Source organism: Drosophila sechellia, chromosome 2L, assembly GCF_004382195.2.
Source record: "Drosophila sechellia strain sech25 chromosome 2L, ASM438219v1, whole genome shotgun sequence".
NCBI lineage: Eukaryota > Metazoa > Arthropoda > Insecta > Diptera > Drosophilidae > Drosophila > Drosophila sechellia.
Genome location: NC_045949.1, coordinates 16,090,890 through 16,105,286, shown reverse-complemented (window position 1 = coordinate 16,105,286; position 14,397 = coordinate 16,090,890). Strand labels below are relative to the sequence as shown.

The 14,397-nt window shown below is 41.9% G+C and overlaps 3 protein-coding genes across 3 annotated transcripts in view; 1 reads left to right on the top strand and 2 right to left on the bottom strand.

The window, feature by feature from the left end:
• Positions 1 to 5,002: 5,002 nt before the first annotated feature.
• LOC6614379 lies at positions 5,003 to 13,014 on the bottom strand. Its single transcript, XM_002038782.2, has 7 exons — positions 12,323 to 13,014; positions 11,564 to 12,220; positions 8,369 to 8,926; positions 7,691 to 8,309; positions 6,724 to 6,869; positions 6,114 to 6,665; positions 5,003 to 5,856 (listed from the first exon to the last, which is right to left on the bottom strand). Exons 1-7 carry the CDS (start codon positions 12,981 to 12,983, stop codon positions 5,201 to 5,203), a joined length of 3,849 nt encoding a protein of 1,282 aa, XP_002038818.2. The 5' UTR covers positions 12,984 to 13,014; the 3' UTR covers positions 5,003 to 5,200.
• Positions 7,596 to 10,862, bottom strand: LOC6614378 (chitinase-like protein Idgf2). Its single transcript, XM_002038781.2, has 3 exons — positions 10,693 to 10,862; positions 8,369 to 8,926; positions 7,596 to 8,309 (listed from the first exon to the last, which is right to left on the bottom strand). The coding sequence occupies exons 1-3, from the start codon at positions 10,799 to 10,801 to the stop codon at positions 7,654 to 7,656; spliced, it is 1,323 nt and encodes a 440-aa protein (XP_002038817.1). The 5' UTR covers positions 10,802 to 10,862; the 3' UTR covers positions 7,596 to 7,653.
• The window catches only part of LOC6614781, a 48,455-nt gene continuing 43,755 nt past the window's right edge, over positions 9,698 to 14,397 (top strand). Inside the window, exon 1 of the mRNA XM_002038779.2 lies at positions 9,698 to 9,848. The gene's annotated coding sequence lies outside the window, so the exon portion shown is untranslated. The remainder of the gene's footprint in view (positions 9,849 to 14,397) is intronic.

The window sequence follows — 14,397 nt, the reverse complement described above, 5'->3', positions numbered from 1 at the left end:
AAAGGGTTGCATACTAATTTTCGGAATGGAAAATAGGGGTATGGACTGGTCCATTTTCTTTTTGCCGCCTTGCGAGGGGAGAGATAAGAATGCGTTCGCACTGATTGAGTTATGAAGTTGATGGGAAATGATTTTATTATGTATCGGAAGCTCTACAATTTGGAGTAAATTTGTGATGTTCAAAAGAATGTAATTTTTTCAAACCAATAATTAAATGTTTTTGGGATTTTGCAGTAATTCGCTTAGCAGTTACTTAAGACCTAATTTATAGAGCTCTTTAACGCATTTGATAATCAAAATTAAGTAAAGAGCTCTCTTTCGAGCTTAGGCCATTTGTAGATCAAATAAACCAATTCTCCCCAAAGCGAATTCCCTTCCATTTCGAATTTGTTTACAGGCTAAATGAGGAATTGCCTTTTTAGGAGGGGGCGGAACGGGGCGATATTTAACGATTGCCCGCTTAGTGTTTATTTGTGCATCTAAACATTTTTAATGGCAAATCGCACGATCCAGCCGAGAACAGTGCCAGTTGGCCCCTAGAAAGTCCAAATCGAAATACCACCCAGCGTGGGTGATTTTTGATTTTAATGATACACGGGGCAAGTATTTTTTGAGTTATTGCGCACAGTGCGTAATAAAAATCCTCGGCCCGTGGACTCTCGATGTGTGTGTGCCGTACTGAAGTTTTTATTGTTTCTCCGACGATTTAATTAAATTTCTAAAGCGTGCCGCCAGTCGATGCGATGTTGATGTTGCTGTTGATGCTGTTAGTTGGCCATTTAGTTGCAGCGTTTTATTTGTTTGCTTTAGGCGCGTCGTCATCCCCCTCGCCCTCTTAATTCCTTTCGATTCGTAGTCCCCATATTCCAGTTTTCCATTTTTAGTCGCGATTCAAATGCAATTTCACACGTTTCTTCAGTCGGCGGCTGGCAGGGCATTTTGGCATTTTAGTGCCTCAATCAAAAGTTTTGCAAATGTTTATGCACATTCTTCGGTGACCACAAGTCTTTGGCAATTTATTTGTTATTTCTGTTGCTGCTGTTGTTTTGTTTAGGTTGTAATACGGTGCGATTTCGATATACCTTAGAAAGTCTTAGTATTTAAAAGAAGTTGAGCACAATTTAGATAAGCCTTGAGTATTTTAATATGTAGAAATGTTTTTCTATAGCTCTATCTATATTGAATATTGCGAAATATTCGCATATAAATGTATCTTTGTTTCTTAAATAGTTAAATTTGTTACAGATTCAAATGTGCCCACTTATAGTATTAACTTATTAACTTAGTTTCGATCGCTCTCCAGCATTTTTTCACATCCCATCGAAAGCCATATAATTCATGGAGCCACACACGTTTCTTCATTAAATTCCACGTGTTTATTTGTTTAAACTAACCTTTTATGAGGCAGTGGCGCTACATCTAGCCGCAGACACACACAACGATGTCTATATACATATATGCATATATGTCGGGGCGTCGGGTTATCACATCGGTCTATATAGAGAGTCGCCTCTGCTGCTGACAGCTAATTGAATTTAATTGGTGCGAACAGAAAATTACACAAAATATAAACAAAACTTTCATGTTTTAGTTGTTGTCGTTGTTTTTTGTGTAGCATAATTTTATGAGTTGTTTATTTCGTTAAACAAGAATAACCTTAACTTGTTATGGCACATTTTTATTGTCGCTTGTTTATGAATAAAAACAAAGGCAAAACAGTAAGGAGCGCAGAATGGAGCCAAAGCCGGAGCCTTTTATTTTGGCATTCAAAATAATTGTGGTCAGACGAATTCACGATCTGGGCGTTAAAAATCTATAAACGTATCTCCGCTCTGCACGATGCTGACTGAATGCCCTATAAGGAATTGCAAGGTATATCTACAAAGTCAACAGGATAATTAAGAGGATATTAACTTAAAGTAAATACCTAACAATGTGTGATAGTATCTATTGGTTAGCTTTATGTCTGTAGTTCTGATTACTTCTAAAACGTGGTTATGTGCTGTTTATTATGAATCTGGTTCGAATTTGTTTATGATCAAGGGCAGAGCATTCGAAGTGCTTTAGTTTTAAGTGGTATTATGTTACCAACTTCTCCCACAAGTTGGACTCGATGTTGTGGCGCCACTTGGCCATGGTCGAAGTCAGTGATCGTCATCTGTAAATCATTTTGTGTGACAACCCGCTGACAATTGATGGAGAACGATCTCCGGGAGGAGCTACAGCAGGAGAAGACAGCTCAATCGGAATGGCCTGGTGGCTGAAGTTCTCAAGTTCTCAGTTCTCAGATTCTCCAACGAAGTCCCTTAACGACGACGACTGCCTTGTACGTACTCAGATATACGAACATAAAGTCGCGTGGCTTATTTAAAATTAACAAAGCAATAAAAATGCAAACTCAAGGCAAGCAGAGGGCGATAACAATGTGGGAGAAACAGGAGAATGAGACCTGGAAATGGCCTGCAGTAAAACAAGTTCATTGTGGGTATAAGCCAAATTGAGAGGGCACAGTCTGAGATACTTAGTCATTCTAATACCAAATGTAGCGGAATGCAAAAACTAAAGCAACTTTTCCAAGGAAATCTTTATCGGTACGGTCAGCTTATCATATCGCTGGCTAACAAACCCAAATCCCTGACCAGTCCACATGCAATTCCTTATCGCCGTCATCGCCTTTTCGACCCGGCCAAAACAATGCAACGCGCAATCAGCGACACTTCATCGGCTACCAAAAAAAAAAAAAAAAGCAAACTGCAAAAGGCGCAGTGGGTATATCGAAACCACAGCAAATAAACAAAAGGACACAGCGCGTAATGAGGGCGAAAATATCTTTATTTAAAGACCAGCGAGAGACTGGCTTCCTTGGAAGACAACAGAAGTCGCTACTGACTCCCAGTTGGAGTCCCGGGTGCAAGGCAGCATATTTGTCATTCGCAGGGAGCTCCAGGCGGCGATATGGACCGGGGCAATAATCATGAACAGATCTTGTAGACGCCGCCATGGACCAAATGCTCCTTAATTAGATGGGGCGACAAGCCCAAAGAAATCCGGTAGCTGGTCCGCAGCTTTGTCCTCGTCCTCGTCCGCAGCCTAGGAACACGATCAACGATATATGCAAGTAGTTTACACTCAAAAATATAAATAGTAACAATCAAACATATTTTAAATAATATTAAGCACTTTGTTCGAAAACAGATAAGATTATTTCTATATTTCGAAAGCGGTGAGTTTTAAAAAATGCATTATACAGCAATAAACCAGATTTTAGCCCAGATAATTGGAAAAATAGTTTAATTATTTATGTATATTGCATTTTATTAAATGCATAAGATTCTAGAACTTCTTATGAATTAAATAACTTACAATACTTATGTTTGTTGTAATTATTTTATTAAAATTTCCTCCCAAGTGCATTGCGACTTTAGTTCTGTTTTGGGATATATTATGGAACGGTGGCCAAAACAATGCCGTGTTTACAACTTGTAAGCTATGCAAGTGGCATGCTCTGGCCCACTCCCTTCCCTGTCACCATCGATCCCATATAGTTAACCAAAATCCATGCCCTTTGGGCCCTTAACTCGCAGTCTGGGAAGCTGCCTCAGGCTGGCCAAGTCTCGACTTCTGCCACTAATGGCATATTTTGCATTCCAATAAGGCATTGCGCCAATTGCAAATAATTTCCGAGTGTATAGTCAGCTTAATAAGATCACGATTCCCAGATAAGCCGCCTAGATAGCAACTAGGACTTCCAGCTGGCTCCAAGGGTTTGAATTTGGTTAACAGCGGCTGGAGTAAGTGTGGGAGACCCAGTCACACGGCGTATTCATAAGTTTGAAATTCTCCAGGTGGCCACAGATTATTAGATAAATAGAAGGGGCATTTTGAGATACTTAAGTTCGGGGCTTGTTGATTTAATATCTCAAAAATATCTCAAAAAAATGTGTTAAATGAAATATATAATTTTTAGCTTTTGTTTGCGAGATTTAATTCAGACTAAGCACATAGAAATCAATAACGTTATATTAAATACTTTTCGATAAAAGTTGCATCCATTATATCTTTATATAGCGAATTCCTTGTTTTCATTGTCGTATTCATATTTTCATAACCTTGGTATTGATAAATTTTAAATATTTTATCTTTACTTACCACACCCAATAGAAGGGTATACCCAAGTTATTAGGCTCGTCGATTTTGGCCAAGAAACAATAACTTAATTTAGTTGTCTTACATCGTGTTGCTGTCGTCGCCAGTCGAGGCAGTCGGCCCAGACACCCCCGATCCAGGTCCTTGTGGCCACAGTTCACTGTAGTGGCAGCCTTTGCATGGTGGTATGTCAGCAATTCTGTAAACAGGGGACACACGGCCCAAAGGGGGCAGGTCCAGCCATGGTGGAGTACGCATATGGATCGCGGATCGAGTTTTTCGGAGTCGCGTTTGTAGCGCCAATTACACAAAGCCAAGTTAAGCAGTTCGAACTCAGTGGCGAAATCTGTAAATCTTCGCTGGGGCACAAAAAGCGAGGAAAATCGGCAAAGAAAAAACCACCGCAAAATGCCATTTGACCAAGATGGGTCCGAGATGATAAAGCGACCGATTCGCCCAGACGTGGGCGCCAAACAATTCAATGCAAAAGGGGCAATTAAACGGGAGAGCAGGGTAACGATGCATATAAAAAAAATATGGGAACCCGGGCAGTGTTTGAAAAAAATAATAAATTAAAAGCTGCTATTATTTGCATCACTAAGGAACTTCGAAAGGTGATTGTTCAAAGGCATCAATCAGAAAATATTAAATATATTAAGCCATTTTAAACACTTTTTCGTTGGCTGTATATGAGTGAAAAGGGCAAACATAACAAAAAATATTAATAACAACATTATTCTTATATATAGAATAATATATGGAATGGAGTTACATTCCATTTGGCACTACCTCTTTTCTCTCAGTACATATCAGTTTCCTTCATCTCCCTTCCCATTTGAGGACCAAGCCCATCGAATTAATTTGCGGTGCATTTTAGTTTACAACTTTGTAATTAATTTGCAAAAAGGGACAGACACAGAAGGAGGCCTTTTAGCCACCGAAAGGGTGACATTTGTTCCCTCCCAGCTCCGCTTCCCCAACTTTTCTTGTGACATTTGCGTGCTGGAGATGTCTTTATGGTCTGGTCCGGAGACGTTGGCTTAGAGAAGTCGGCTTAGAGAAGACGATACTTGATGGCGCGCAGCATGGGGAAGCGATCGCCTGTGCACTGACCACGGAAATCGTCTTGGGTCAGATCAAACAGAGCCACTCCACCGAGATTCCTTGCCCGGGCGTACATAGCCTTGCTGGAGCCCGAGTCCGGATCATCGTAGCTGATCCACAGTCCATGGTCTCCATTTTCATCGGCGGCACGGAAGGCGTAGCTGCCATAACGTTTGGTGGGATCCACAACCCTTTTCACCGGAGCATTAGGACCTCGGGCATTGGAGTTACTGGGGTTTGGCATCAGCGAGCAGATCTCAGCCCAGTTGAGCAGACCCTCCTGCTTGCTCTGAGGTCCAGCTGGAGCAGGTCCCTGGGTGGAGGAGACCACTGGCATACCAGAGTCTCCCGAATCCTTGCTCATCTTCCACGTCCTGCCATAGGTGGCAATGCCAATGTTTATCTTATTAGCCGGCACTCTTTGAAGCAGCCAGTGTTCCATTTGGAAGTTCAGATTGTAGTGGCCCAAACGATTTTGTCCAACTGCCTCATATGTTGGCGCCGAGAAGTCCGCCTCCTCGGGATTGCGCTGTGGGGTCAGGAAGTCAAAAGTTCCCAGGTTGATGAAGTCCAGGCTTGGGGCAATCGAAGGAGCATCGTAGTACCCTAGAAAATGAAGAGGTGCATTGCATCATTAGTTCCGAAATACATTAATACTCATTATATAATAACTCATTCCCTGCTACTTTCTAAGTCAATCTGTTTCAACAGCTGCTTCTAAAACAATTAAACAAATTAAACAAAGTTGGTTATATCAGTGGCTTTCATCGATACCCAACGCAAATAAAAAACTGTTCTGACTCATCAAATTACACCAGATCGTCGGAATAAACAAAGTAATTGCTTGTTGTTTGTATACTTACAGCTGGAGTTAACATTTGGCAAAACGGTGAGACTGAGCAGCAGATCATTTTGTTTCAGAGCGGCACTCAAATCCTTGATCAGGGCAGTAACCTGTCCTTTGTGCGTTTCCGATTCAGTGTCCACAATATAGTCGCCGGTGAAGAACTTCTTGAAACTCTTCCAGGCAGAGCCAACATCCCCATGGACTTTGCGTGGCTTATTTCTGGGTAGCTGGAGAGCCAGGTCCAGACCATCGAAATTATAACGTCTCACCAAATCTCGAGCGGATTCGATGAAGCGCCTGTGGCCCTGTTGTCCCGATTCCAGGAGCTTTATATACTGGTTACCCTCATTGGTATCGGCATCGCCACCAACGCTCAAGAGGAACTTGATGTGGGGATAGCGTTCCTTCATACTGGTGACCTGGGCCAGATGACGCTGCTCAAGGTCCAAACGCTTGTTAATGCTCTGCATTTCAAAGTTATCGGCATTAACACCCGCATAGCCGTAGACCAAATGGGTGCAAAATTGCAGGGCTAGCTCGATGTCGGTAATCGAAAACTGAGCCAGGCCTACAATGGGGTTTACAAATGTAAATATATAATATGTTCCCCAATTGGGAATACTTACCCTGACGCTGAGAGCCCTGCGAGTCATAGAAACAAACCAGATTAGGAGCGGCGCTCACTTTAAATTGAGCCAAAATCGCCAGACTCAGTGCCAAACTGAGCCAAAGAGAGCCAGTCATCTTTGCAGAGATATGTGAACCCAGAGAGCTCTACGAAGTCAAAACAAATACTATATACTTTGGGGGGGAGGCACTACTTCGCAATGCGGTCCGTCGCCGGCGAGATGCGAAACCAAACTGAATTCGAAATGTCACTTAGCACGGGAATTGGAATAAATATGGGCACCGTGGAGCTTTTCAGTGGAATCACCTCCGCGCGTTTCCCCGTAGTGAATCGAAAACCCCAGACGAACAATAGCAAACGCAGTTCGTGGGTATCATTATCAACGAAATTCAACGAAATTGTTTGTCTCAAGTGCCAGCTGACATCGGGTTCAATGAGATCACCTCTCCCAGCTCGGTAATTTACACAAAAAAAAGGACAGATTATATGTACGTCTTTCTCGAGATTATGTCCACCGACTCATAGTTTAAATAGGCTAATTCCACGGGCAGTGATAAGTCTGCACTTTATAGGGTGTTGACGAATTAGCAAGGTCGCTACTGTTCGTTACTCATGCCCAAAAATGTGTAAATATTTAGCTTTTAAATGCTTAAGGGATTGCGGAGGAGCTTACTATGCACTTAAGCAGATTTATAATTATATGTTTTCAAGGTTACCAATGAAAAGGGGTACATAGCGTATAAGTGCCAGATAAATAAAATATACATACAAGCTCCTAAAAATTTGTTTTGAATATGAATAATAAAGTTTAAGCAGAGCTTAAACTTTTATAGAGATAACAGCCCTTGGTATTACGCATAACAAATGTCATAGGTTTTATATATAATGAATAGTTGTTTATTTAAAGTATTAAATGTCGTATTTCGTTTTATAGACGATATTTGATGGCTCGCAGAATAGGATACTTATCGCCTGAGCACTGTCCACGGAAATCATCGTAGCTCAGATCGAACAGCGCCACGCCCCCTAGGTTCTTGACACGGGCGTAGGCTGCCTTATTGGAGGCGGAGTCGGGATCATCGTAGCTCACCCAAATGCCCTCGGTTATCTGACCATCCACTGGGCGATAAGCTATGCCCCCGAATCTCTTGGTGGGATCAGAAACTCTTCGCAGTGGCGAATCGTTGCCCTTGAGGAATTGATTTTGGGGATTGGACAACTTTCCGCAGATTTCAGCATAGCTGAGTAATCCGGGCTTCTGGGACTGGAAGCCCTCGGGAGCTGGTCCACTTGTCTCCGGCACCACAGGAACGCCTTCGAGACCCGAGTCCTTGGTAAGTTTCCAAGCATTACCATAAGTGGCAACTCCCAAATTGATCTTATTAGATGGGAATCCCTGAGATAGCCAGTACTCCACCTGGAAATCAGCGTTAAGGTGAGCCAAGCGATCCTTTGATCCATCGGGATGGTAGATGGGAGCGCTGTAGTCCGCCTCCTCGGGATTACGAGCTGGCGTCAGGAAATCGAAGGTAGCCAGGTTCACAAAGTCCACCAGGCCATTCAGAGCGGGAATATCAAAGTACCCTAAAGTCATAATTAAACTAAAGTATAATTACATATTATTATTATTTTGAAATACGTACAAGTTGAGTTTACATTGGGCAGCACAGTCAGACTGAGCAGGAATCCATCAGCTCTTAGGGAGTCCTTTACATCCCTTACCAAGGCGGTAAACTGCTCCTTATGAAGGGCTGCGTGTGGATCCACTATGAAATCGCCGGTGAACAGCTTCTTAATGCTCTTCCATGCCAGTCCCAGATCACCGTGAACCTTCCTGGGCTTATTCTTGGGGAACTGATAGGCCAGATCCAAGCCATCAAAGCCGTAGGTCTTTACCAAGTCATAGGCCGATCGGATGAATCCAATTTGACGAACCTTCTCGCCCTCCAGCAGATCGATATACTTGTTGGGATGATCAGGGTCGATGTCATGATCGCCGCCCACACTCAACAAAACCTTCAGGTGGGGATACTTCCTCTTGAGGGAGGTCACCTCGGAGAACTGATGCTTGTATATGTCCAGGTTCTCGTTCATACTGTACGCCTGTAGGTTTTCACCTCGTAGTCCAGCATAGCCGTAGACCAAGTGGCTGCAGAATTGCAAGGCGATCTCCAGATCGGGATTGAGCAGCTTGCCCAGACCTTTAAAAAACACAGTTTAAATTCAAAAGATGGCATATTTAGTATGCACGAAAAGTACAACGAGCTGCACTCGAATAACAAATAATCCCAGAGACTCGAAGTGGTCATTGCTGTGGGACACTATCTGCGCACACTGATCTGACACCCAACACTCTCGCTCTCGTTGGAAACTACCGGAGAGCGGAGATCGGAGGATCTCCCCCTGACCAGCACCCCCCTCTCGGATGCTGATCCATTGTCTCGTCGACTTCAGTGGCTTAATTGAACGCCAACAGTGTGAGCCCAGCGAGCGGTTTATTATTGTTCGACTCGGGTGCGGAGTGACCACAGTGGGTCGAGTATAGTCATTTGCATATATATAAAAATATTAAATAATACGTTATTTGAAAAGAGAATTTATAAATAAACTTTTGGGTTTGGAAAAAACCTTTTTCTAATGTATACTCAAAAAGCCTTTAGAACGTAGTTCTTGGTATTTTTTAACAACACATTTTTAATTAAATTAGAAAATAGTATTTTCTGGACATATATTTGAGCTGTTGACAAATAAACTGCAGTCTTCTTAACTTCTTCCTTTTTTAAATATTTTTACAAATTTAAATTTGAGACTTAAGTATTTATGTACTTATCGAATGCATTAATTGTACGATTTAATTCTTAGCTCACATTTCCCCTATCCTGAGGACACTGTGCAGCGCTGCTGAGTCACTTGGTGCTCTGCTTGCCACTTGCTCGGATCGCTGGTGCCAAGTCAGCGTCCGCTGGCGGGGCAGTTGTCGTGCTGGACTCGCTGTGTGTTGAACGCTCTGGTTTTCATTTCGAATGCGTGGGATCGGCTCAATAATATAGACTTCACTCGCCCAATACCAAAATAATCAACTAATTGCCATATTTTGAGAATTCATTCCATTACTTTTGTTTGGTAAGTTACACCCGCCCAAATTAGCTTGTTAATCCGATCAAAACTGCTGCTTTTTATCGCTTTGCGAGCCAAACTCTGCGGGAGAGCCAGTCTCTGTGTTTTATTTTGAAAAAGAAATAAACTGGCCGGATAAGCCACTGACCTCTATAAAACTAGCTTTGGCTCTCTTTATCTCTCTATTTCGCTCGCCAAGCGATAAGCACTGCAAGTTGAATTGAATTAAATCCGAGTTTTGTTTTGAATCAGAAATGGTTATGTAACTCGATTAGCATGCTTTTGTTTTCATTCGTCTGTAAATTTGGCACACGCTACTCAAAAGATAGGCGGTATTTTGGTAGGCTTTTTGGATATTTAATTTTTAAATTTCCACGTTTTTATAGGTCAGCTTTGAATAAATTATTAATATTTTCCATTTTTCTTAATTCCTCTTATTTTTTCTATTTTTCAAATGTGTCGTTCAGTATAAACGTGACTTAGTTGGTAAATAAGGTTTTACCAGAATTACTGTTCTTCAAAGCTTTTCAAAAGGCATTTAAAATGATAATCAAGTGTATATGTATATTCAAAAAACCTAAGCCGGTCAGTTTTCATTCATTACAAAAATTTAAAACAGGTAAACAACATTTTAGTTTGTAATACTTATAATGCTCTAGTGCTAAATGGAACCAGTTTGAACAACCAAGTTGTTTTTACGTTGTAACATTTTCTGTGTGTGATTGCTATATAGAACATTTTACAACAAGTTGAACAATCGAAACCTCATTGATCTGTGATCTTAGTTTTCTGATCTATATTATTTGTTTGTCATATTCACTTTCTGGAGTATTTCGACCCCCCCACTCACCTTCCCTGGTGTAACTCGAAGAGTCATAGTAGCAGACTAAGTTGGAGGCAGCTTCTGTACTTGCCGCAAAGAGGCACGCGACAAACGTAAACCAGATCCACGCCTTCATGGTGCCAGGGATATATCTCTATAGGCACGACCGCAGAGCAGATCAAATGAAATCGAACTGAGACTGGAATCGAAATGGAAAACGAAACCGAAACCAAAACCCCAGCCCCAAGCCGACGACAAAAAGCTTGAGCGGAGCTTTAAGAGGGGTCCGAAAGCCGATCTCAAAACGAGCTCATTTCATTTATGTCTTACTTATTCTCGCAATGACTTAATTGTGTACACAGAAGTTAATGACGACGATTGCGACGAGGCAGACGCAGGGTCATAACGAGGAGACCTCTAAAATGAAAAAAAAAAACAAGCAAATAATCTTAAAACATTGAAACGCGCTTGCTGATTAGAATTCGAAAACAGTGTTTCTGATTTGTTTCGCAAGTGTACATATAGAGCTAAAAGCGGTGGAAATACCCGTCTATACCACTTGATTTAGTTTATCACACGCACTATAGAATTCAGTTTTTGTTTAGCAAATCACCGAATGACTGGGATTTATTGAATTTTCAGATCTGCTTAGAACATATTATTGTGGGTTTTTAGGAAATTACAAACCATTTCCTCAATGATTTGTATTTGGAATTCATTGCACAGTAAATCATAATATTTTTGTTTCAGTTTTCTGGGTTTTCCCAATTCTTAAATATTGTTTTCAACTGCAAAAATATGTTATAACATAAATAGGTTTCAATATTTGTAATTCAAATGAAATATTTATTAAAAAACTTAAAATATTAGGCTATTAGCAATAACAAGCAAATCATTTATCCCATAAAGTACTTAATTGACCGCACAATGGGGTACTTTTGGCCAGTGCAAAGTCCACGGAAGTCATCGTAACTTAAATCAAAAAGCGCAATTCCACCGAGTCCTTTACTCTTGGCATAGACCGCCTTTATTCCAGCAAAATCCGGATCATCGAAGCTCAGCCATACGCCAAAATCTCCATTCTCATCCGCCGGCCGGAGGGCGTAATTTCCGTATTTCTGGGTGAGATCCGTGACCTTGCGGAGCGGCGCCAATTCTCCTCTATATTGAGCGGATGCGTTCTGCGACAACTTTGAGCAAATCTCTGGCCAACTGAGTAAGCCCTCAGCACTCTGGATTTGTATTCCGCCGGGTGCAGCTCCACATGTCTCATGAACAATGGGAGCTCCACTGAGTCCAGATTCCTTCGATAACTTCCAAGCCCTGCCATAACTGGCTATTCCCAGGTTCAACTTTTGGCCGGGACAATGATTCTGCAGCCAGTAGTTAACCTGGAACTCCACGTTCAAATGGGGCAAGCGATTCTGTTCGTCCTGGAAGAAAATCGGAGCTGTGTAGTCCGCCTCCTCGGGATTTCGTAGTGGAGTGAGAAAGTCGAAGGCCGCTAGGTTTATATAGTCGAACTGGGGATGCAGTTTGGGGACATCAAAGTACCCTAACGAAAAGAATGATAAGGAAGTGGTTAATAAAATAGTTCCTACTATATGCAAAAATAATATATATTCAACAAGTTTAATTTTTACTGGATTAAACTTACATGTGGAGTTCACATTGGGCAGAACTGTCAGAGACAGCATCAGATTGGCAGATCGGAAGGCATTCTTTATATTTCCCACGAGATCGGTGAATTGTGACTTGTGCTGCTCCGCCAGGGGATCCACAACAAAGTCACCAGTGAAAAGCTTCTTAAACGACTTCCAGTACGTTCCAAGGGATCCATGGACTTTTCTGGGCTTATTGCGGGGCAACTGGAACGCGAGATCGAGGCCATCGAATCCATTTCGCTTCAGCAAAATCATGCTGCTGTCTATAAAATTCTGCTGAGCAGTGCGATTCGCCTCCAGAAGCTCCACATATTTATTGGGGTGAGCCTCATCCACATCGCGATCTCCACCCACGCTGAGGAGAATCTTCAGTTGAGGAAACTTCTGTCGCAGGGCGGTGATGTCCTTGTAGTAGAACATGTCCAGGTCCACATTCAGACTGAATAGCTCGAGCGTACCGGACTTCAGGCCCGCATATCCGTAAACCAAATGGGTGCAGAACTGCAGGGCCAAATCCAGTTCGTTGGTATGCATTTTGGCCAGTCCTTGGCGCAAATACGAGGTGGAGTCATAATAACAAACCAGATTGTTGGCAGCATGGGTCAGGCTTGTCACACTGAGCAAGCCCAGTAAATAAAACAACTGGAATCTCATCTTCTGGTAGAGACCACGTCCTGACTTTATGGCTGATAATTAGCAACTGAAATCTCGTTCAAAAGCTTTATAGCTCAGCTGCTGTATTTTTGCTTATCTCACTGTTCTGTCGATGATGCCATTATCTGGTTTTCAGGCATTACGTAGTTCCTGTCAATGTTTTCCGACTTTATTGCGTTTGTTTGCGATGCCCTGTCAGCTAATACAGTTTCACGAATTGCCGTGACTCAACTTTTAGGGGTCTTTTTTATGGCAAAGTATTTCACGTTTTTAGTGAGTGTTTTGGACTTTTGTTTTACTTGCAAAATTAAATTTATTGCAAAGGGAAGATTGAAAAACAAGAGTTATATATAATTAATAATATTTATTGTACAGATATTAATAATGAAAGTTTTACAATTTTACAATTTCATTTTACAATACTCATATAAAAATGTACTAATGAACTAACAGAGTATTTATTCAGAGATTTATATTTTATTATTTTTAAAACGCAGTTTTAGTGTCTTCGATCTATAAATGAAACGTAAAAACCAACTTTAAATCTTCCATACATTGCCATAACATTTTTCATGATCTACCTCATTTACGCATCGTCATCGCTGTCGTCATTTGGCTCCTGATGAAGGTGAAAGACTTTCAATTAGCTAAACCCGAACCGCTCCAAAAGAGCCGACTCTCGAGTGGAGGACAACCTGCTGGGCAGCCGAATCTTCGGCAGCTGTTTTGGGCCCACGGGGAGGCACTTAAATCAGGAATCAATTGAAGCATTAAATACCCCAAACAAAGCAGCGAAAGATGGTCCTTGGGCAAAAGTCGAAATGGGACAGCTAATGACGACAGTCACAACAATGCGATGTGGGGTTGGATCTCTGATCCGATGTACTCAGGGATCTACTCTCGTATGTGACACAACCAATTAGACAAAGGACATGGCGGGTCCTTGCCGAAGAATGCGAAATAATCCTCACACGCTGCTTAGCGCTGACAATGAAAAGCCGGAAAAATCGGGGGGCGAGAGGTCCGAGAGGCGTGTTCGTGATGAGAGGCGGCATTATCCTCGAATGTCCTCGATTGTGTGTTCGTTTTATCCGCAGCCATATCTGTATCTGTGTCTCTCATTGTTGTTTGATTTATATCGGAGGCCTGGCTCATCATCATCTCATTGTTTGCCTCACACCCCATCCATCCGCACATATATGTATGTACACATATCTATCCCATATCATTGTGGCCCAGATATAACAAGCCCAAGCATTTCTGACCTTAGCCCATGTCCACTGTCTATTAGCCACAAATCCCCATTTCCATCTACCAACTATTTGCTTTGGTCTTTTTGGGTCGTTTTGGGTGTTTACTGCGGCTAGTTTCGATATCATCAATCAGTCAACCATTGCTGTGCAAATAGAAATCA

What these genes read in the sequence shown, in the direction of transcription:
- LOC6614378 (XM_002038781.2), bottom strand. Translation starts at nt 10,801, where the DNA reads ATGAAGGCGTGGATCTGGTTTACGTTTGTCGCGTGCCTCTTTGCGGCA. An exon ending in TTCGAGTTACACCAGGGAAG is followed by an intron (nt 8,927 to 10,692) that starts GTGAGTGGGGGG and finishes TGTTTTTTAAAG; the next exon opens with GTCTGGGCAAGCTGCTCAAT. An exon ending in GCCCAATGTAAACTCAACTT is followed by an intron (nt 8,310 to 8,368) that starts GTACGTATTTCA and finishes TTATGACTTTAG; the next exon opens with GGTACTTTGATATTCCCGCT.
- LOC6614379 (XM_002038782.2), bottom strand. Translation starts at nt 12,983, where the DNA reads ATGAGATTCCAGTTGTTTTATTTACTGGGCTTGCTCAGTGTGACAAGC. An exon ending in GCCCAATGTGAACTCCACAT is followed by an intron (nt 12,221 to 12,322) that starts GTAAGTTTAATC and finishes TCTTTTCGTTAG; the next exon opens with GGTACTTTGATGTCCCCAAA. An exon ending in GGACAGTGCTCAGGCGATAA is followed by an intron (nt 6,870 to 7,690) that starts GTATCCTATTCT and finishes GACTTCGTAGAG; the next exon opens with CTCTCTGGGTTCACATATCT.